At 46.5% G+C, this 22,554-nt stretch overlaps 1 protein-coding gene across 1 annotated transcript in view; it reads right to left on the reverse strand.

Moving 5' to 3' along the window:
• Positions 1-22,554, reverse strand: part of LOC120375611 (zinc finger protein 850-like) — a gene marked incomplete at its 3' end in the record, with an annotated part of 610,246 nt that overhangs the window by 321,828 nt on the left and 265,864 nt on the right. Inside the window, exon 4 of the mRNA XM_039496347.1 lies at positions 5,121-6,253. Coding sequence (XP_039352281.1) covers positions 5,121-6,253 — 1,133 coding nt within the window. The remainder of the gene's footprint in view (positions 1-5,120; positions 6,254-22,554) is intronic.

Below are 22,554 nucleotides of genomic sequence, written 5' to 3' on the forward strand. Positions count from 1 at the left end.
ATTCTTTATGTGCTTTCACAGAGCGAAGAGTACATGTTCCATGATTTCATAGGGCAAAGTTTTATGCTATAGGGAGCTTTCCCTGTGTGGATCAACATAGACGCACATTGTGACCCTTCTCAGGGTGCTGAGGGCCGTGAGTCTCCTTGTGGCCACCTGCAACGAGGAAGAGGGACTTTTGCATTTGGCAGCTGGATGTTAGTGACCAAACTCACCACCCTGTCAGGCAGTCAAGCACCCTCCTCTGAGCGACAGCAACCTTGACAGTTGACAACAAAGACACCTTAACCCCTGAGTGTCCCCCCTCTGGGGTCCAGCTCCAATCACCAGATACTCGGGGTATGTCTATACTATCTGCCGAATTGGCGGGCAGCGATCGATCCAGCAGGGGGGGGGGGTGTCGATCTATCACGTCTAGTGTAGATGCAATAAATCGATCCTCGAGTACTCTTCTGTCGACCACTGTACTCCAGCTCAGTGAGAGGTGCAGGAAGAGTCTACGGGGGAGCTGCAGCAGTCGACTCACCGCGACAAAGACACCATGGTAAGTCGATCTAAGTACATCAACTTCAGCTACGTTATTCATGTAGCTGAAGTTGCGTAACTTAGATTGATTCCCTCCCCTAGAGTAGACCAGGGCTCAGAAAAATCCCAGATCCTCTCTGCCTGAAGCAATGGTACATCCCAGGTTACCAGTTTTACTGTAGCCCACTGCTACTGGATCACACATAGCACTTGAGCACAGTTATTGAACAGAGGGAAATTTCTTTAACGAGGGACAGAGATTTAAACAAACAAATGTGAATGATGGAAACCAACTCTTACCAACAAAACAAAATCACAAAATGCAACCTACACTTTTTAATAGTTACCTTTCCTACCTAAGTAGATTGAAGTGTGAGGTGACAGTCTATTGCAGTGACTGCTAGTCCCTAGGAGCCAGGGCCCTGCCTTTCTTGAAGCACCATTGGTCATTAGTGATCTCCTTGGTGAATAGAACCAGAGTGTTTCTCTCCACCCTGTTATAAAATGAATCAGTCTTTTGTGTATATTCACAGAAAGGATCATTTCCTCATTGTCATATTGTCATTTACACTTCCACAGGGTTTCGATGTCTATAATTTGTCTTTGATAGTTTTCCATTGGCTTTTCTGGGCTGGTGCAAAGGTTGACAATGCAACAACACACCGCATAACTGGCTAGCAAGGGACGGGTGACAATTCCCTCCCACTTGAATGGGCCATTCCCAACAAGACCTTTGATTGGGGTGACTCACTTTCATGACAATACCATATGGGCATAATTTTCCATATACTTACATGACTCCTTCAATAGGACTCATACACACCTCTTGCAGTGATCAGGAGTAACAATAATTTACAAGCTTTCAGTAGAGATCTCACTGCTATGCTTCCTGGATAAATATCATAAAAATCAGTGCATTAGGTGTGATGAGTTTGTCAGGTCTGAGGCAGGAGTTTCTTGTGAATTACTTTGACCTCTCTGCCAATTGGCACCAAAGAGCATTTATCACACATGCACTGAGCTACACAGTCACACTCTGATAGAACAGAAAGGCCAACACAAAAAATAGAGAAAGGAACAATCAAATACTAAAATGACAATGGTTGGAACTCAACATTTCTCTCAGTCTTTGGACTGATGGGTACTAAGAACTTTTCCCTCAATTGAACCAGGTGATCGCACAGCTGGCTCAGCCCTCCATACTAGCAGATTTCTCACATAGAGAGATGGGTCAAAATTGGAATTGATGTCATGACTCGCTTCCCAGAGGGTATCAATCTGTCTAAGGGTATGTCTACCCTTCAAACACTGGAAATATTCTTCTGACAACATAACACTGTCTACACTGGGGCTTTGGTCACATTAACTACTTCTCTCAGTGGAGTGGATTTTTCACACCCCTGAGAGATGTGGCCATGTCAACACAGCTTTTCAGTGTAGACCAGCCTCTAGATGGCTTTTAGATATGAAAGGCAATGGACTTCAGCCTTTTCCTTGGCATTGATGGTTGACAACTGCAGCTTTCCTACCTGCTGGACACATCCTGTAACAGATGTCAGGCCTTTCCTTTGCAAATTAGAGAAGTGGGGAAGTCAGTGACGCTTACAGTGTAAGTGGGTAAAAACTTATACAACTTGTCTCCTTGAATAGTTTTCCTTTTAATAGAAATTGACTTTGAAGCTAAGCAAAATAAGTTCTATTTGAAATACAAAAAAATAAAATCTATACAGACCCAATATTCTCTTATACACTCTTTCTAACACCTATTCTCCCACCTCAACCTTTGGAGTGAGGTTTTCTACCAGAACTCCTTACACTACAGGGGGTAAATTAAATCAAATTAACTTTTGAAGATTAACCATCATTTCCTGAACTAAAAAAAGAAAAAAAACAAGACAATTTTCAGTTTTCCAAAATTATTCAGATTATCAAACAATTAGTCTCTTACTCTTTAACCAATAACATCACCTATGATTTCATTTTCACTAGTAACACTAATATATTCAAAGATCACAAATTCTGGTCACATTTGTTAGTTTTCTTTTAATCCCCATTGCCAACAACTGAACCTTGGCTCAAGTTGTAGTTTGTCCCAACACTTCTGTGAGTTCATATATCTCTGGTTCCTCTGCCATGCGTGTTGGTGGAAGGGGTCTCCTATGTGGGAATGTTAGCATCATGAGGAAAAATACCTCTCTTTTCACACTTTAAATCTTTCAAAGTAGTAGGAAGTAGGGGAGAAGTGATACAAATGCAGAAAACACAAGAGAAAACTGTCTGGTCTACACTAAAGACATTTATCGGTATAATTATTGCTCAGGGGTGCGAAAAACAGACACAGCTGAGCAACGTAGTTACACATCTCTAATCCCCTGCGTAGACAGCGCTACATCAGCAGAAGGCCTTCGCCTGCCAACATAGCCATCTGAGACCATATTGATTTAAACAATTGAACTACACTGTGCTCATATGCACTTCCTTCAGTTAGTCGGGGGTCTGCTGCTGTTCACCATTTCCAAGTGGAGATTTTAAATTACTGCGGTGTCTTTGTTAGCATGGCCAGTAAATTGGAGAGTTCTCTCCTATTGACAGAACTGCACTTGAAATTTCTCCATATCATCATGGAAGGATGGGAAAAAAGCAAAGCTGAAGTGAGAAATGATGACTTTAGCAAATGGTAATTTGTCTTAAATTCTCCAATAAATCTGAGCTGAACTAATATCTAATTGTGTGACCACACAGCCATCAAGAAAGATAGAAACCCAGATCACAGAGAGATAAAATACATGACAATGAACGTGTAAACTGAAATTCCAGAGCAGATTACATCTAATTATTTAGAATCAGGACAAGAGATTCTCCCATCACATTCTCCTCTGATCCATTCAAACATATTTCAGTGAGTAACTGTCTCAATAGTCAGTTATGTTATTTACAACATGTTTAGTATCCTAGCATTGCCATAATGGGGGAAAAAACAGCCACCTTGCCAGAATTGGCTTTACCAATAGATGGAACCTGGGATTTAAACTCGAAATGATCACACTGCGATTAGGATCCATTTGAATTCCCCTTCCTGGTCTTTGATACTTTTCTCACCAGTCATAGCAACTCTGGCATAGGATTAAATAAGTCAAAGCATCATCTCCAAGCACAGACAACTGAGAACTCTTCATCACATGACACTTTGAGAAGTGGAGGGGTAGAATGTGATGACGATAAACTCTGCCTGGCTCAGACAAAAGGTAACAGTTCTGCCATGATGGGGAAGGAGGGAATCTCTGAGTCACCCCATCTCCTTCCAAGTATCAGAGGAGTAGCTCTGTTAGGGTACATCTATACTTACCAGCCGGGTCGACGGGTAGCATTCGACTTCTCGGAGTTCGAACTATTGCGTCTAATCTAGATGCGATAGTTCGAACTCCGAACGCGCTCCCGTCGACTCCGGAACTCCACCACCGCAAACGGTGGTGGCGGAGTTGATGGGGGAGCCGCAGACTTTGATCCCGCGGCGTCTGGACAGGTAAGAAGTTCGAACTAAGGTAGTTCGACCCCCCCCCCACACACACACACGTGTAGACCAGGCCTTAGTCTGGATCTGCAAAATGTGACAAAGAGTCCTGTGGCACCTTGTAGACTAACAGACATATGGGTGCATGAGCTTTCGTGGGTGAATCCCCACATCGTCAGATGCATGTAGTGGAAATTTCCAGAGGCGGGTGTAAATATGCAGGCAAGAATCAGTCTAGAGCTAACAAGGTTAGTTAAATCAGGGAGGATGGGCCCCTCTTCTAGCAGTTGAGGTGTGAACACAAAGGGAGGAGAAACTGCTTTTGTAGTTGGCTAGCCAGGGACAGTCTTTGTTTAGTCCTGAGCTGATGGTGTCAAATTTGCAGATGAACTGACGCTCAGCAGTTTCTCTTTGAAGTCTGGCCCTGAAGTATTTTTGCTGCAGGATGGCACTTTTAAATCTGCTATTGTGTGTCCAGGGAGGTTGAAGTGTTCTCCTACAGGTTTTTGTATATTGCTTATGCTCCAGTACGTATTTTAGTCTATAAGGTGCCACAGGACTCTGTCGCTTTTTACGTCTCCTTCCAGTATCACAGAGGCTGAAATGACAATTTTTTCCTGCCCCTGCTCTTCATTTAAATGTAATATGAAAAGTTCCCATGATAACTGCTCTTCAGCACAACATGAGAACAACTGGCAATGATACAATCTGTAACACTGGTGACTCTAACAATAACTTTGCAATAGGAGGAATGGTATAAATGTGATGCTCCCTGGTTCCTGATAGGAAGGGCACACTAGAATTACTCATGGGAGAATGGAGTTGATAGAAAGGATAAATGAGTCCACCTCAAAGAGGTCAAACTGCAAAATGCAAAAATAGGCCACTCACTCATCTGGACAAGCTGAGGGATATCGGTGCTTCAAACAGCTTTTAAAAGTGGGAATCAGGAAAAGTATTAAAGTATTGATAGCCCTAGAGGGTTTATGGTGTTGATCCCCCTTGCAGATTCTCTGATGGCTCACATGGGCTCAGTGGCAAGACAAGGTTTTCCCACACTAATTGCTTCCATTGGGTCGCATACCTGTGTGGATTCTGAGATGGGTAAGAAGGTGTGAGCTGTGATTGAAGGTTTTCCCACACTCACTGCATTTATAAGGTCTCTCACCGGTGTGGATTTTGTGATGTTTAGAAAGGCCTGAGCTGCTAGTCAAGTTTTTCCCGCACTCACTGCATTCATAGGGCCTCTTCCCTGTGTGGATTCTCTGATGCCTAATAAGGTCTGAGCTGGTAATAAAGGTTTTCCCACACTCACTGCATTCATAGGGCCTCTCCCCTGTGTGGATTCTCTGATGTCGAGAAAGGATTGATCTGTAATTGAAGCTTTTCCCACACTCATGACATTCATAGGGCCTCTTCCCTGTGTGGATTATCTGATGTTTAGAAAGGTGTGAGCTGGTAATAAAGCTTTTCCCACACTCATGACATTCATAGGGCCTCTCCCCTGTGTGGATTCTCTGATGAACAGAAAAGGCTGAGCTGCAAGTGAAGGTTTTTCCACACTCACTGCAATAAAAGGGCCTCTCCCCTGTGTGGATTCTCTGATGTTTAGAAAGTCCTGAACTGCTAATGAAGCTTTTCCCACACTCACGGCATTCATAGGGCCTCTCCCCTGTGTGGATTCTCTGATGAATAGAAAGGGCTGAGCTGCAAGTGAAGGTTTTCCCACACTCACTGCAATCAAAGAGCCTCTCCCCTGTGTGGATTCTCTGATGTTTAGAAAGGCCTGAACTGCGACTGAAGGTTTTCCCACACTCACGGCATTCATAGGGCTGCCTCTCCCCTGTGTGGATTCTCTGATGTTTAGAAAGGCCTGAACGGCTAATGAAGCTTTTCCCACACTCACTGCATTCATAGGGCTGCCTCTCCCCTGTGTGGATTCTCTGATGTTTAGAAAGGGCTGAGCTGCAAGTGAAGGTTTTCCCACACTCACTGCAATAAAAGGGCCTCTCCCCTGTGTGGATTCTCTGATGAATAGAAAGGGCTGAGCTGAAAGTGAAGGTTTTCCCACACTCACTGCAATAAAAGGGCCTCTCCCCTGTGTGGATTCTCTGATGTTTACAAAGGCCTGAACAGCTAATGAAGCTTTTCCCACACTCACTGCATTCATAGGGCCTCTCCCCTGTGTGGATTCTCTGATGAACAGAAAGGGCTGAGCTGCAAGTGAAGGTTTTCCCACACTCAGTGCATGTATTTTTCCTCTTTCCCATGAGGACTTCCTGCTGTGTTGTGGTTTCCTTGACGCTTTTCTGAGTTCCCCGACAGGAAATAAATTTACCCATTTTCTCCTCTGGCTGGTTTCCTTGCTCTCTTTCTGGTCTGTGCTGAATCTCACAGGATTTTCCCTGCTCATGACTCCTGGACACATTCCTTTTCGATCTTTGCGATAATTCTCTGTGTTTAGCCACTTTCTCAACATTTTCCTGCTGAGAATTCTGCTCCTCTTTCTCACACACCATTGCGTCACCTGCTGTGATAGAGACAGAAACCTCAGACAGGGATGGAAAGGGGAAGGCCAAACCAAAACAAGTGCTGGAGAGACGTCAAATAAAAATCGGGAACTGAACTCCCCCAAACTCTTCCCCAAACAGGAGAGAGGAGGGGATCAATTCGGCCCTCACATCCCATCCAAACTCACAGGGGAAAGGGAGGAAGCTACTGCCTGGTGTCTGCTAGGGTCTACAGGAAGCCATGAGCTATATTTACCCTGAGGATACGACCCCTGCTAGGGACAATAATGAACTGAGAAACCTTCCAAGGGCTTTGTAGGGCATCCCAGATGTTTCCTTCAGGCACTTACAGATTCTGAGTTGGTTTAATCTTTCCTCACCTGTGCAGGGAACTCTCAGGATCTCTCTTTCCTCTGAACCCTGGAGGTCTGGGACCCATGGCTCATCCCCTTGTTCCAGATGGGAGATTATATGAGGTTTGGAAACTGGAAACCCTGCTCAGATGAAAGAAAACAAAGGAGTTCAGCTGATTTCATATGACTGTGTCATAAAAAACACTATTAATTTAACTTCAGTGCTTACTGTGACCCAGTGTGCCTGGGGCAGTCCACACTGAAAATGCCAAGATCAGGACAGGCTGAAAAAGGGAGAGCAGATGCTCCCAAAACTGGTGGTTAACACGGAAGTTAAATTCACCGATCAGTCACCAACTGTGCTTCTGATCCCCCACACTGGTTATCGAGAAACTGAAAAAAGACATCACACGGCCCCCTTTACTGCATTCCAGTTCTCTGACTCCCAATCAGCACCTAGGTCCGGCACAGTGAGAGGTTATTTAAAAACTCTGCTCACATAAACAAAGTGTTCTTCTGACCCCAGAGTCAGACACATTACCAGGTCTGTATAGGTTTGGATCTTACCCAGAATACTATGATGCCAGCCAATCCTTAGCATCTAAACTAAAGGTTTATAAGCAAGAAAGCATCTCAACTAAAGGTTTATTATAAAAGAAGGAAAGAAAAAGGAAGTTGTTAAAATGGGAAAACAGTCAGAAATCTATACATCTGGTTCTTAGCAGTATTGGTGAGTTTCTGGCTTGAAAGGCTCTCTGGTAATGATTTTTTGCCCCAGATCCCTAAGTGGCCCCCTCAAGGATTGAACTCACAATACTGGGTTTAGCAGGTCAATGCTCAAACCACTGAGCTATCCCTCCCCCCACATCATTCAGTCCTTTGTTCCAGGGTTCAGTTTGTAGAGAAGTTGCTCCAGAGGTAGGAAGAGGGACTAAAGACAAAATGGAGATGATGCAGCTGCCCTTTATATTCCTTTTGCCAAGTGGCTTCTACTTCCTGTGTCCCAAACACAAGCTTCACAGCACAGGGCATGGAAAAGCCTTGGAGGTCTCAGTACACAGGCATATCCCTGCATGTCTTGCTGACTCAATAGGTGTCTCCCCTTGATCCTTTCAATGGGTTCATATTGGTATTTATAATAAAATAATAATAATATAAAATGTCTCTCAATTCCATAGAGTGTCACTTAATAAACCAGTGAATTCCCAGGACTGGTTCCCCAGGTGTTTGAAGATGCCGAACACCTTGCTTGTGAAGGATTGAAATACCCACATATATGTTGGGAACACACAGACGGACACTGTGCAAGTCTGTGCCCCTATGTTCACTCTTCTAGAAAATTATGATCAATTTTGTTCATAGTATGTGTCATGGCTGAATCTCCACTCTGTCACTCCGAGTGCAGAAAGTGGGGGCCCGCCAGGATTCTAAAAATTAATTTGTGCAACTCTAATAAGAACATAAGAAAGGCCGTACTGGGTCAGACCAAAGGTCCATCTAGCCCAGTATCTGTCTACCGACAGTGGCCAATGCCAGGTGCCCCAAAGGGAGTGAACCTAACAGGCTTTACAAGTAATCTCTCTCCTGCCATCCATCTCCATCCTCTGACGAACAGAGGCTAGGGACACCATTCTTACCCATCCTGGCTAATAGCCATTTATGGACTTAACCACCATGAATTTATCCAGTCCCCTTTTAAACATTGTTATAGTCCTAGCCTTCACAACCTCCTCAGGTAAGGAGTTCCACAAGCTGACTGTGTGCTGGGTGAAGAAGAACTTCCTTTTATTTGTTTTAAACCTGCTGCCTATTAATTTCATTTGGTGACCCCTAGTTCTTGCATTATGGGAATAAGTAAATAACTTTTCCTTATCCACTTTCTCAACATCACTCATGATTTTATATACCTCTATCATATGCCCCCTTAGTCTTCTCTTTTCCAAGCTGAAGAGTCCTAGCCTCTTTAATCTTTCCTCATATGGGACCCTCTCTAACCCCCTAATCATTTTAGTTGCCCTCTTCTGAACCTTTTCTAGTGCTAGAATATCTTTTTTGAGGTGAGGAGACCACATCTGTACACAGTATTCAAGATGTGGGCGTACCATGGATTTATATAAGGGCAATAATATATTCTCAGTCTTATTCTCTATCCCCTTTTTAATTATTCCTAACATCCTGTTTGCTTTTTTGACCGCCTCTGCACACTGCGTGGACATCTTCAGAGAACTATCCACGATTACTCCAAGATCTTTTTCCTGACTTGTTGTAGCTAAATTAGCCCCCATCATGTTGTATGTATAGTAGGGGTTATTTTTCCCAATGTGCATTACTTTACATTTATCCACATTAAATTTCATTTGCCATTGTGTTGCCCAATCACTTAGTTTTGTGAGATCTTTTTGAAGTTCTTCACAATCTGCTTTGGTCTTAACTATCTTGAGCAGTTTAGTATCATCTGCAAACTTTGCCACCTCACTGTTTACCCCTTTCTCCAGATCATTTATGAATAAATTAAATAGGATTGGTCCTAGGACTGACCCTTGGGGAACACCACTAGTTACCCCTCTCCATTCTGAGAATTTACCATTAATTCCTACCCTTTGTTCCCTGTCCTTTAACCAGGCTTGTATTAAACCCCCAAAGTTACAGCTTTTCTCTGACCTTGGCTTGGTAAATGCTGCCACCACCCAAATGCAAAAAATCCCCAAACCCTTGGACCCAGGAAGGAGCACTTGAGAATTCTTGCCTCTGGGGTAGCCTCAAGCCCTTTCACCTCCTCTCCGGGAAAGAGCTGAGAAAGAAAACAGAGGACCTTAGCTGTGGCTACCAGCTAATCAAACAACATGCACAAACCTCTTAGGGCACCAAAAATCCAACCCTGTTCTTAAAAGAGGAAAATTTTATTAAAATTGAAAAGGAAAACAATAAATCTGGAACTTAGGCTTTTGCTAGATCTTAAAAGAAACAATTGTTGTAAGCACCCAAAATAGCTTTCTTGGGGGTTCAGCTTAAAGCTTAGGCCTGGTCTACACTAAAAAGGGGGTTCGAATTAGGGTATGCAAATTCAGCTACGGGAATAGCGTAGCTGAATTCGAAGTACCCTAATTCGAACTACTCACCCGTCCAGACGCGGCGGGGTCGAACTCCGTGGCTCCCCCGTCGCCGCCACCCCCGCCGTTTGCAGTGGTGGAGTACTGGAAGTCGCGGCGCTTCCGGAGTTTGAACTATCGCGTCTAGATCAGACGCGATAGTTCGAACTCCGAGAAGTCGAACTCACCGCGTCGACCAGGAAGGTAAGTGTAAACGTACCCTTAGCAGCAAAAAAAAGCATCTGGGATAGCACAGAGGAGCTCCAAAAGCCAAAATAAAAAATATAAATCTGATTGTGTTTGTCTAAACTTCCCTGTCCAAAACATTTCTTCTAGGGATGGAAGATGAATTTTCCAACCTGCTTCAAGCCACACACAGCATCGCTACTCTGTGTTGCCTTCTCCGGAGAACAACAGACAAAGGGAAAGTTACTGTCCCATTTAAAAAAGTTCTAGTCTTTCCATTGGCTCTTTTGGTCAGGTGCCCACTCCTTTTCTTTTACCTATGGCCTTGTTAACCCTTTACAGGTAAAGCAAGCAGAGAAGTCACACCACCAAGGATTTTACAGCAATCTGGCTGTCTGGGTGTTTATAAAAGGGAGATCCCTCCCCTTCATTTATCACTATATGGCTTGTGAGGTATCATTTGAAGACAATCTACTGAATATCCTCCTTAAAATGTGTAGCAACATTGTATGTAAAGTTATGAGATTTTACGGTATGATATTACTGAAAAAGTTGCAACCCTAACCCTAAGTTCCTCAGAGATAGCAAGGCAAAAGCTGGTCAAATAGCCATTCTCCAGGAGGGGGAAGGTGTGAAGACGACATTTACATTCCATCACAGGGACCACTTGAAGCTCATATCTATGACAGCCTGTCACCATGATTCAGCTGAGAACTAGATTTGTTTCTAGTACAAAGGACTGAATTATAAAGAGAGGTGAGGAAAATGCATGAGACTCTCTCTCTCTCCCCCTCCCCTTCCCTCTGCTCATGACAACTCCTGAAGAACTGAATGTGGGCAGCAGGGGCAGGTTCGAGGGATTCCCAGCTAAAAGGAAAGCCAGCCTGTCTCAGCAGATGGTGAGAGAAACATTTGTTTTAAATCCGTTTTAGCTGGTTAACTTAGATGTTAGTTTGTGTTTTATCTTGCATTTCTTTTGTAAACAATTCTGACTTTTATGCCTCATTACTTGTAGCCACTGGAAATCTTTTTTTTTTTTCCAGTAGTTAACAATCTTGGTTTATTGTTTTATCTAACCAGTGTGGTTGGATTAAAGTGTGTTGGAAACTCCATTTGAAACAACAAGGCTGGTGCATGTCATTTTCCATTGATGAAATAACAGATTTCATATGAGCTCCCACTGTTCAGTAGTGTGCTGGACAGGACAAGATGCACATTTCTGGGGGATGTCTGGGAGCAGAGAATTTTCTGGGGTTCTCCTGTGGGGTACTGTAATTCGGGAGTTGCTGACTAGCAGCACTCAAAACTGTGTAGCTGGGAGCGAGTTACATGCTGGAGACTGCGTGTTACCTGCCCAGGAGTGGCTGCTCTCACAGTAGAGCAGTGTAAAAGTCACCCCAGCCTGGGGAACTGAGGGAACAGCTGTTCAACACTCCAGACTGTACTGTGCTTAATGTCACAGACACTCAATTTCAAAGTCTCCTAAAACACATAGAAAGTAAGTCCATGTCCCAGAAATTGAAGTCTCCAGAGAGAGGGCAAGTCTCCCTGGCTCTGCTTCTTGCTGACAGACAGGTCCAGAGACAAAGAGAGAGTCCTGGGGAAGCTGGAAACATAAGCGTGGGGCTCAGTGGAGAAAGGGGACAGGAAGGGCAGGGATATTACTGAATGCAGGATCTCAGCACTACTAGATGTCAGGATAACACACAGTGCAGCCCACTGGAAAACATAATCCCAAATATACATATAAAATGATGGGGTCTAAATTAGTTATTTCCATTGATTTATATAAGGGCAATAAGATATTCTCTGTATTATTGTCTATCCCTTTTTAAATAATTCCTAACACCCTGTTTGCTTTTTTGACTTCCGCTGCACACTGCTGGATGTCTTCAGAGAACTATCCACAATGACAAAAAGATCTTTTTCCTGATCAGCTGTAGCTAAATTTGCCCCCATCATATTGAATGTATAGTTGGGGTTATTTTTTCCAACATGCATTACTTTACATTTATCCACATTGAATTTCATTTGCCATTTTGTTGCCCAATCACTTAGTTTTGTGAGATCTTTTTGAAGTTCTTCACAGTCTGCTTTGGTCTTAACTATCTTGAGCAGTTTAGTAACATCTGCAAACTTTGCCACCTCACTGTTTACCCCTTTCTCCAGATCATTTATGAATAAGTTGAATAGGATTGGTCCTAGGACTGACCCTTGGGGAACACCACTAGTTACTCCTCTTCATTCTGAAAATTTACCATTTATTCCTACCCTTTGTTCCCTGTCTTTTAACTAGTTCTCAATCCATGAAAAGATCTTCCCTCTTATCCCATGATAACTTCATTTATGTAAGAGCCTTTGGTGAGAGACCTTGTCAAAGGCTTTCTGGAAATCTAAGTACACTATGTCCACTGGATCCCCCTTGTCCACATGTTTGTTGACACCTTCAAAGAACTCTAACAGACTACAGAGTAGCAGCCGTGTTAGTCTGTATCCGCAAAAAAAACAGGAGTACTTGTGGCACCTTAAAGACTAACAAATTTATTGTAGCATGAGCTTTCGTGAGCTAAAGCTCACTTCTTCGGATGCATAGAATGGAACACACAGACAGGGGATATTTATACATACAGAGAACATGAAAAGGTGGAAGTATGCATACCAACAGGCAGAGTCTAATCAATTGGAGATGAGCTATCGTTAGCAGGAGGAAAAAAAACTTTTTGAAGTGATAATTAAGATGGCCCATAGAAGGTGTGAGGAGAACTTAACATAGGGAAATAGAATCAATTGGTGTAATGACCCAACCATTCCCAGTCTTTATTTAGACCACAGTTAATGGTATCTAGTTTGCATATTAATTCAAGTTCAGCAGTCTCTCTTTGGAGTCTGTTTTTGAAGTTTTTTTGTTGCAAAATTGCCACCTTCAAGTCTGTCACTGAGTGGTTAGGAAGGTTGAAGTGTTCTCCCACTGGTTTTTGAATGTTATGATTCCTGATGTCAGATTTGTGTCCATTTATTCTTTTGCGTAGAGACTGTCCGGTTTGGCCAATGTACATGGCAGAGGGGCATTGCTGGCACATGATGGCATATATCACGTTGGTAGATGTGCAGGTGTACGAGCCCCTGATGGTGTGTCTGATGTGATTAGGTCCTGTGATGGTGTCACTTGAATGGATATGTGGACAGAGCTGGCATCGGGCTTTATTGCAAGGATAGGTTCCTGGGTTAGTGTTTATGTTGTATGGTGTGCAGTTGCTGGTGAGTATTTGCTTCAGGTTGGGAGGCTGTCTATAAGCAAGGACTGGCCTGTCTCCCAAGATCTGTGAGAGTGAGGGATCATCTTTAAGGATAGGTTGTAAATCTTTGATGATGCGCTGGAGAGGTTTTAGTTGGGGGCTGTAGGTGATGGCTAGTGGTGTTCTGTTATTTTCTTTTTTAGGCCTGTCCTGTAGTAGGTGGCCAAACCTACTACATTGGCCAAACCGGACAGTCTCTACGCAAAAGAATAAATGGACACAAATCTGACATCAGGAATCATAACATTCAAAAACCAGTGGGAGAACACTTCAACCTTCCTAACCACTCAGTGACAGACTTGAAGGTGGCAATTTTGCAACAAAAAAACTTCAAAAACAGACTCCAAAGAGAGACTGCTGAACTTGAATTAATATGCAAACTAGATACCATTAACTGTGGTCTAAATAAAGACTGGGAATGGTTGGGTCATTACACCAATTGATTCTATTTCCCTATGTTAAGTTCTCCTCACACCTTCTATGGGCCATCTTAATTATCACTTCAAAAAGTTTTTTTTCCTCCTGCTAACGATAGCTCATCTCCAATTGATTAGACTCTGCCTGTTGGTATGCATACTTCCACCTTTTCATGTTCTCTGTATGTATAAATATCCCCTGTCTGTGTGTTCCATTCTATGCATCCGAAGAAGTGAGCTTTAGCTCACGAAAGCTCATGCTACAATAAATTTGTTAGTCTTTAAGGTGCCACAAGTACTCCTGTTTTTTTTTCTAACAGACTAGTAAGACATGATTTCCCTTTACAGAAACTATGTTGACTTTTGCCCAACAATTTTTGTTCTTCTATGTGCCTGACAATTTTATACTTTACTATTGTTTCAACTAATTTGCCTGGCACAGACATTAGACTTACTGGTCTGTAATTGCCAGGATCACCTCTAGAGCCCTTTTTAAATATTGGCGTTACATTAGCAATCTTCCAGTCATTGGGTACAGAAGCTGATTTAAAGGACAGGTTACAAACCATAGCTCATAGTTCCCCAATTTCACATTTGAGTTCCTTCAGAACTCTTGGGTAAATACCATCTGGTTCCGGTGACTTGTTACAGTTAAATTTATTAATTAGTTCCAAAACCTCTAATGACACTTCAAGCTGTGGCAATTCCTCAGATTTGTCACCCACAAAAGGTTTGGGAATCTCCCTAACATCCTCAGCCACGAAGACTGAAGCAAAGAATGCATTTAGTTTCTCTGCAATGACTTTATCGTCTTTAAGGGCTCCTTTTGTATCTCAATCGTCCAGGGGTCCCACTGGTTGTTTAGCAGCTTCCTGCTTTTGATGTACTTAGAAAACATTTTGTTATTACCTTCTGAGTTTTTGGCTAGCTGTTCCTCAAACTCCTTTTTGGCTTTTCTTATTACATTTTTACACTTAATTTGGCAGTACTTATGCTCCCTTCTATATACACCTCACTAGAATTTGACTTCCACTTTTTAAAAGATGCCTTTTTATCTCTCACTGCTTCTTTTACATGGTTAAGCCAAGCCACAGTGTCTCTTTTTAGTTCTTTTGCTGTGTTTTTTTAATTTGGGGTATACATTTAAGTTGGGCCTCTAATATTGTGTCTTTGAAAAGCGTCCATGCAGCTTGCAGGTATTTCACTCTAGTCACTGTACCTTTTAATTTCTGTTTAACTAACCCCCTCATTTTTGTATAGTTTTCCTTTCTGAAATTAAATGCCACAGTGTTGAGCTGTTCTTCCCACCAGAGGAATGTTAAATGTTGTTATATTATGATCACTATTTCCAAGCGGTCCTGTTATAGTTACCTCTTGGACAAGATCCTGCGCTCCACTCAGGACTAAATGGAGAGTTGCTTCTCCCCTTGCGGGTTCTTGTACCAGCTGCTCCAAGAAACAGTCATTTGAAGTATCGAGCGATTTTGTCTCTGCATTTTGTCCTGAGGTGACGTACCCAGTCAATATGGGGATAATTGAAATCTCCCACTATTATGGAGTTCTTTATTTTGATAGCCTCTCTAATCTCCCTTTGCATTTCATCCTCACTATCACTGTCTTTGACAGGTGGTCGATAATAGATCCTTATTGTTATATTCTTATTAGAGCATGGAATTACTATCCAGAGAGATTCTATGGAACATGCAGTTTCATTTAAGATTTTTACTTCATTTGAGTCTACATTTTCTTTAACATACAGTGCCACTCCTCCCCACCCCCGAGCATGACCTGCTCTGTCCTTCCGATATATTTTGTACCCTGGAATGATTATGTCCCATTGACTGTCCTCACTCCACTAGGTTTCTGTGATGCCTATTATGTCAATATCCTCTTTTAACACAAGGCACTCTAATTCACCCATCTTATTATTTACACTTCTATCATTTGTGTACACGCACTTTAAAAACTTGTCACTGTTTATTTGTCTGCCCTTTTCTGATGTGTTAGATTCTTTTGTGCGTGAATGCTTCTCGTCTGATCTGGCCCCTACTTTATCCTCTTCCAGCCTCTCTTCCTGACTAAAACTAGAAAAATCTCTATCACTACACTCTCCTCTAAGAGAAGTCTCTGTCCGATCCACGTGCTCCTCTGCAGCCATTGGCTTTCCCCCCATCTCCTAGTTTAAAAACTGCTCTGCAACCTTTTTAATGTTAAGTGCCAGCAGTCTGGATCCACTTTGGTTTAGGTGGAGCCCATCCTTCCTGTATAGGCTCCCCCATCCCCAAAGTTTCCCTAGTTCCTAATAAATCTAAACCCCATCTCTCTACACCATCATCTCATCCACGCATTGAGACTCCGAAGCTCTGCCTGCCTACCTGGCCCTGCGCGTGGAACTGGGAGCATTTCTGAGAATGCCACCGTAGAGGTCCTGGATTTCAGTCTCTTTCCTAGCAGATTAAATTTGGCCTCCAGGACGTCTCACCTACCCTTCCCTATGTCATTGGTATCTACATGTACCATGACCACTGGCTCCTCCCCAGCACTACACATAAATCGATCTAGATGCCTTGAGAAATCCGCAACTTACGCACCAGGCAGGCAAGTCACCATACGGTTCTCCCGGTCATCACAAACCCAGATATCCTTGTTTCTAATGATCAAATCTCCCATTACTAACAGCTGCCTTTTCTTAATGAGTGGAGTTCCCTCCCCCGGTGAGGTAACCTCAGTGCAAGAGGTTACCCCAACACTATCTGGAAGGAGGGTCCCAACTATGAGAAGCTTTCCCTCTGCTCCCGTTGACTGCTCTCATTCCCTGGGCCTTTCATCCTCCTCAACAGTGCGGGGGGCTGTCTGACCGGAGTTGGGACAATTCTATAGCGTCCCGGAAAGCCTCATCAACATACTTCTCTGCCTCCCTTAGCTCCTCCAGTTCCAACACCCTGGCCTCCAAAGCCTCCACACGGTCTCTGAGGGCCAGGAGCTCCTTGCACCAAATGCCCACATACATACATAACATAAGAATGGCCGTACCGGGTCAGATCCAAAGGTCCATCTAGCCCAGTATCCTGTCTACCGACAGTGGCCAATGCCAGATGCCTCAGAGGGAGTGAACCTAACAGGCAATGATCAAGTGATCTCTCTCCTGCCATCCATCTCCATCCTCTGACAGACAGAGGCTAGGGACACCATTCCTTACCCATCCTGTCTAATAGCCATTGACGGACTTAACCACCATGAATTTATCCAGTTCTCTTTTAAACGCTGTTATAGTCCTAGCCTTCACAACCTCCTCAGGTAAGGAGTTCCACAAGTTGGCTGTGCGCTGCGTGAAGAAGAACTTCCTTTCATTTTCTTTAAACCTGCTGCCTATTAATTTCATCTGGTGACCCCTAGGAAGCTTCTGTTGATTATGCTGCACTTAACCCTCAGTTTTAATTGAGCAAACAGGAGATATTTGACATTGTGCAATATGGCTCCTGTGCTCTGTTCCCAAAGTGTTCTGCAGCAGGGGAGGGTCTCTGGTAGTGTGTGTGTCACTGGCATATTGGGGTGATGCTGAAACTGGGCAGAGTAGAGGTGGCATTGTGGGGCTGGCGTAAACCTTCTCTCTCCATTTCCCCTTCCAAGAACCGAGGGGACAGTAACCCTTACCCAGTGAGGTCACATTCTCATAGTTCTCCTGCATGACATCCCAGTAGAGGGCTCTCTGAGCGGGGTCCAGCAGAGCCCACTCTTCCCTGGTGAAATACACAGCCACCTCCTCGAAGGTCACCGGCCCCTGAAAGAGCAAGAGTCCAACACTCAATACCTGCTGCTCCATTCACAGCCCCACTATTTGTGGGGAGAGGAGCCCATCAAAGGGAAGCCCTGGGTGGATTGCAGTCAACAAAGTCCCACCCCCACCCTGCTCAGAGCATCCCGGAAACATCAGAGTGAGGGGACAAAGAGAGCCCCTTATCTCTCCCAGCAGATCCATCACATACCTACTAGCCACAGACTGATAGAGGAGAGGGAGCCCCTAGCAGGGACCAGGGAGAGCTCCCTGGTAGGAAGCCCAACACCCTCCTCATTGTGAGGAGCTGGATATGAAGGGAGGGGAATCTCCCCTAACCCTCACTGGTGGGTGCCCCCTTCATATCTCACAGCAGCCGCTGGTTAGTCGGGTCAGGCTCCAGCACTGTGAGTCTGGTCAGTTTTCCCAACCCCATTCACGTGGGTTATTTTCTTCTTCACAAACTAGAGCATTTCCACCTCCGAACCTCATGGGTCTGTTCCTAGAATCTAGGCCACTTATTAAACAACTCCCAGCAGGTTTGTCACACCCTGCCCTTCCTTGCTCCACCCTGTGCATTTCCTGCCCCGCGCCAACCTCCAAACTAGACTGTGCAAACCTGCCCATCTCCGATGTATTTGCTGTCCCTCTCCCTTCTGTAGGAACCCACCAACCCCCCCCTCAAAAAAATAATCCCTACCTGAGCTGGCTCCACTGCAGCCATTTCTCTTCCCTGTGTCATAGGAGGATGGGATGAGCTGGAGAAAAACATGGACGTCATTCTGCAGCCCTGGCAGGGAGAGAAGGGCAGTTGTGGAGGTTTCAGAACAGGCTTTAGTTAATTTCACATCACGATTCCCCCAGGCCCCTTCCCTGCAGACAGACATCGTAGACTCTGCCATGCTGGGAACATGCTTGATCTCTTTATTACAGTGTAGACCTGGCCCCTCCTGCCAGGCTAAGCCCACAGAGAGATTTTTAACCTCCCTTCTCCCTCCCCCAATCTCATAACTAAGTCTCTGAACACAAGGCTAGAAAAGAGCAGAACCCAAGGAGTCACTGTGGGGGATTCCGTCGGACACTGACCCCCCAGCAGTCACACCCCAGCAGGGGGAATATGGAGTCAAGAACCAGCTTTTCCTCTGTCTGAGCCTTTTCTTGATCACTGGAAAGTGATCACTGGAAAGCCCAGGGATGCTGCAATACATGTGTCTGGGTGGACTAGAGAGCTGAAAATCTCTCCCTCCACTCATTTCTCCCACTGCCCCTTTCAGTCTCTCCTTCCCCTGTCCTCTCTGCCTGCTCCTCTGGCTGGGACAGTCCCATTCCTGGGGGCTTTGCTCTCCCATGGCTGGATTTTCTCCTGGCAATTGCTAATGGGAGGAGAGGCTGTTTGTGCAGAGTCACTTTCTTGCTAGTCCCCAGCACTTTCTCAGAGGTCTTTCAGTTACCTGGAGTCTGTAGTAGAATTTGTATTAACAGGGCCCAGAGCTGCCCCAAGGGGCTAGTGCCAGCTGCAGAAAGTCATCACCTGGGCCGGGCAGAGAAAAAAGCTTTAATTAAGTTCACATCCCAGCACAGAACCCTGCTGGGGGAGCAGCGGCTGCTAAGCCTGGTCTCCCAGATCACGATGGAGGCTGCAGCATCTGACCCAGGAAGCTGAACCCCAATATCCCGGGCAGAGAGGGACAGAGCGTTTGAGCCGCTTCCCTCCTTTAGCTCTCTGGGGAGAGCAGCTAATGAGAGCCCCTCCTCACAGGGAGAACTGCTGATCTCAGTCACCCCACTGTCCATCCGGAGTCACTCCTTGTCTTTCCATGCAGTGACTCTGGATTAACAATGGTCTCAATGAAACCAGATTTCAGAAAGAAGGAGTCCAGAACGCTGTGGAAGAGACCATTGTGTGGCATTTCTAGCCCCCTTCCCAACTCCCTCACCCCCCAGATCTAGGACAAGGACTGGGGGGGGGGGTGCATGAATATTCCCTGCGGGACTGGAAGTTCCTGCAGTTTTCAAGAGGGGAGAAAAGAGAAATCTGTGATTTCACCTGACGGTGTTTGGTAAGTGGACAGAAACTTATCAGGGTGAGTGGGCCTGGCTGGGGGCTGCCTGGCCGCGCTTGGAGCCAGGATTGTGGCACAAACTGATCCGGGAGCAGGATCAGGGTTAGCAGCAGCCCCCAGACACCCCCCAGTACCCAGAGCCCAGACCCCACAGCCGGGGCCCCAGACACCCCCACAGCCCCAGCCAGGGTCCTGCCAGATCTTCCCTGGCCCCCAGTCCCCAGAGCCCCTGGCCAGGGGCCCAGACACCCCCAGAGCCCCCCCAGCCCCAGGGAGAGCTGGGCACTGGCGAAGGGGAGAGAAAATGGGGCACAATCGGGGGGGGGGACAGGGAACTTCTCAGGGGTTGGGGGAGGGGGGGTCCCCCTGGGGGCTGCTCGTGGCTCTCTAGGGAGAAAGGGGGCAGGGCGGGGCGGGGTGTCCCCACGGGGCAGCGGTAAATCCGAGGATCTCAGCCCCCTTTCTCTCCCCGCTCCTCGGGCTCCCCGGCCATGTCCGGGCTGCACCGACACTTCCCCCCTCCGCCCCTTTCCCAGCCCCCCCGGGACCCCGCCCCCGGGCTCGCGCCGGGACCTGGAGGCTGCAGCTCCGCAGCGGGGGCGGGGCCCGGGCCGGGCACGAGGGGGTTAATGAAGGTCTCTCCCGCCGCGATCTGCGCATGCCCAGAGCCCCAGCAGCACAAACCTTCTCCGGCCCGGGAGAGGCTCCAACGGCCCCGCGCGAGCCAGGCAGAACCGCAGCGCTCCGAGCGCGTTCGCCCTCCGGCTCCGCCTCCCTCGCTGACGTCACTTCCGGTCCAGGGAGCATCCGGAACTACATCTCCCAGCCTGCGCCGGGGGCGCGTCCGCCCTCTCCAGCCCGGGTGAGGGTGGGGTCAGCAGCTGAAACTGCGCATGCTCCGTGCGAGCCCCGCTGGGGGCGGGAGAACAAAGCTGCTGCTGCCGCCTCCGTGTGAGCCGGTGAGTGAGAGACCCCGGGGGGGGGGGGCGGGCACGTGACTCTGCCCCGGGGATCCTGGGAGAAGCCGCGGAGCCGCCTCGGCCCCGGGAGCTGCAGCATGATTTTCCCCCCCCCCGCTAGGATGGGGGGGCAGAAGCCGGAGTTGCTTCCCCCCCCACACCTGACTCGGCAGCTGAGAGTCTGTGCAGACATCAGCCCCCCTGCCAGCCGCAGCGCCAGCCCCCCAGCACCACAGGGGCACTCGATGCACTTCCTGTGGGGAAATGGCTCCTTGGCATCCAGCTGCTAGAGTGAGCGCCAGGAGAGAGCAGTGTCTGGCTCAGCTTGGGGGAGAGAAGAGACCTGGTGAGTGCGGATCTCCCTCAGCCTCCCCCGCAAGGCTGGTCAGTTGTATTGTCACTGTGATAGTCGGTGCTTCCCTTCAGGGCCATCCCGGAACAACTCCCCAGGCCCTCTCCCCACCCCTGTCCCATCTTTAGAGGGGTCTGGGGTCCTGAACAAATCCTCCCCAGGCCCTGCCCCCACCGCATCCCACCCTGCCCCACCCCTTCCCGGCCTGCACCTTCCTGCCCCAGTCCTCTCTCTCCCCCCCTCTTCCCATCCCTGCTCCTCCCCCCCAGTGCCTCCTGCACCCCACTGAAAAGCTGAACACCTTTTTTTTCCTGTTGGTTCTGCAGCCCCGTAGCACCCATGGAGTCGCTGACTCAGCTCCTTTCACACTCTAGAGAGGAGCAGAACCAGGGCTATGGCTGATCTATGGGGCACTAGGTGAGTGGCAGAGGCTTCAGGTGCTGAGAGTTTGCCTGACCCCTCAGGGACACAGTGTGAGGTGGTGTCTCAGGGATCTTTATGGAAGGAGCAGAACAGGATTTATTTGGGGTGGGGAGAAAATTGAGAGTGTCAGAGGTATTGCCCTGATGAGAGACTGGCTAAAACACAGGCCTTGTTGTGAGCAGGATTTGAACCCACACACGTGAACCCTATTTGATTTCAACTCTAACGCCTTAATCACTCGGCCATCACAGCACAGGGGTATTTGGGGTTTGTTCTCTTTGCTTAGCCATGTGCAGTAGCTCATGCACCAATACATCTGTTAGTCTATAAGGTGCCACAGGACTCTTTGCTGCTTTTACAGATCCAGACTAACACGGCTACCCCTCTGATACTCCTAGTGACACTCTCCAATGGATCCCCATCCTCCACCCACCATGAGCTAGGTAGGAGCGGATCATTATTATCCCTACTTGAAAGAGGGAGAAGCCAAGGCTGAGAAAGGAGAATTGACTTGTCTTAGGTCACACAGCCAGTCAGTGGCAGAGTTGGGAATAGGACCCAAGAGCCCTGATTTTCAAACTAACCATCGGATCTTGAATTTCAGACATTGAATGACCTGAGTAAAGTGCTCTCGGATGAGTTCCAGACCAACAACAGTGCACAGTAATTATTCAGCAAGTATTTGAGGAGAACTGCAATGTTAGAGAGAACCATGAACTCCTCAGAGACCATTAATGCAGAGAAGCAGCAAAATTTGTCACACATATAACAGGTTCTGACTTATTTCCTTGGTCTTAAAAGAGAACAATAAGGACCTGAGTCTCCTCCCTGTCAATAACCCCCTGCTCAGCCAATCAGGGTAGAGACTGAGGACTGGAGGCTGAGGGTTCTCACCAGAAAGCCCAAAGGATGGCCCAGGCCACCAGTGGGGATCACTGCCCCAGCATTATTTCAGCCCCACATTTTTGGGTGGGCCTCCCACAATGGGAGCTGTCGAGCACTCCCCCGCAACACACACACACACACACTGCTCCTGGTGTTGGGAGGGGAACACGTGAAAGGACAAAAGAAGCAAGAGACAAAGAGAAAGGAGGAA

This window comes from Mauremys reevesii, linkage group 12 (genome assembly GCF_016161935.1).
Source record: "Mauremys reevesii isolate NIE-2019 linkage group 12, ASM1616193v1, whole genome shotgun sequence".
NCBI lineage: Eukaryota > Metazoa > Chordata > Testudines > Geoemydidae > Mauremys > Mauremys reevesii.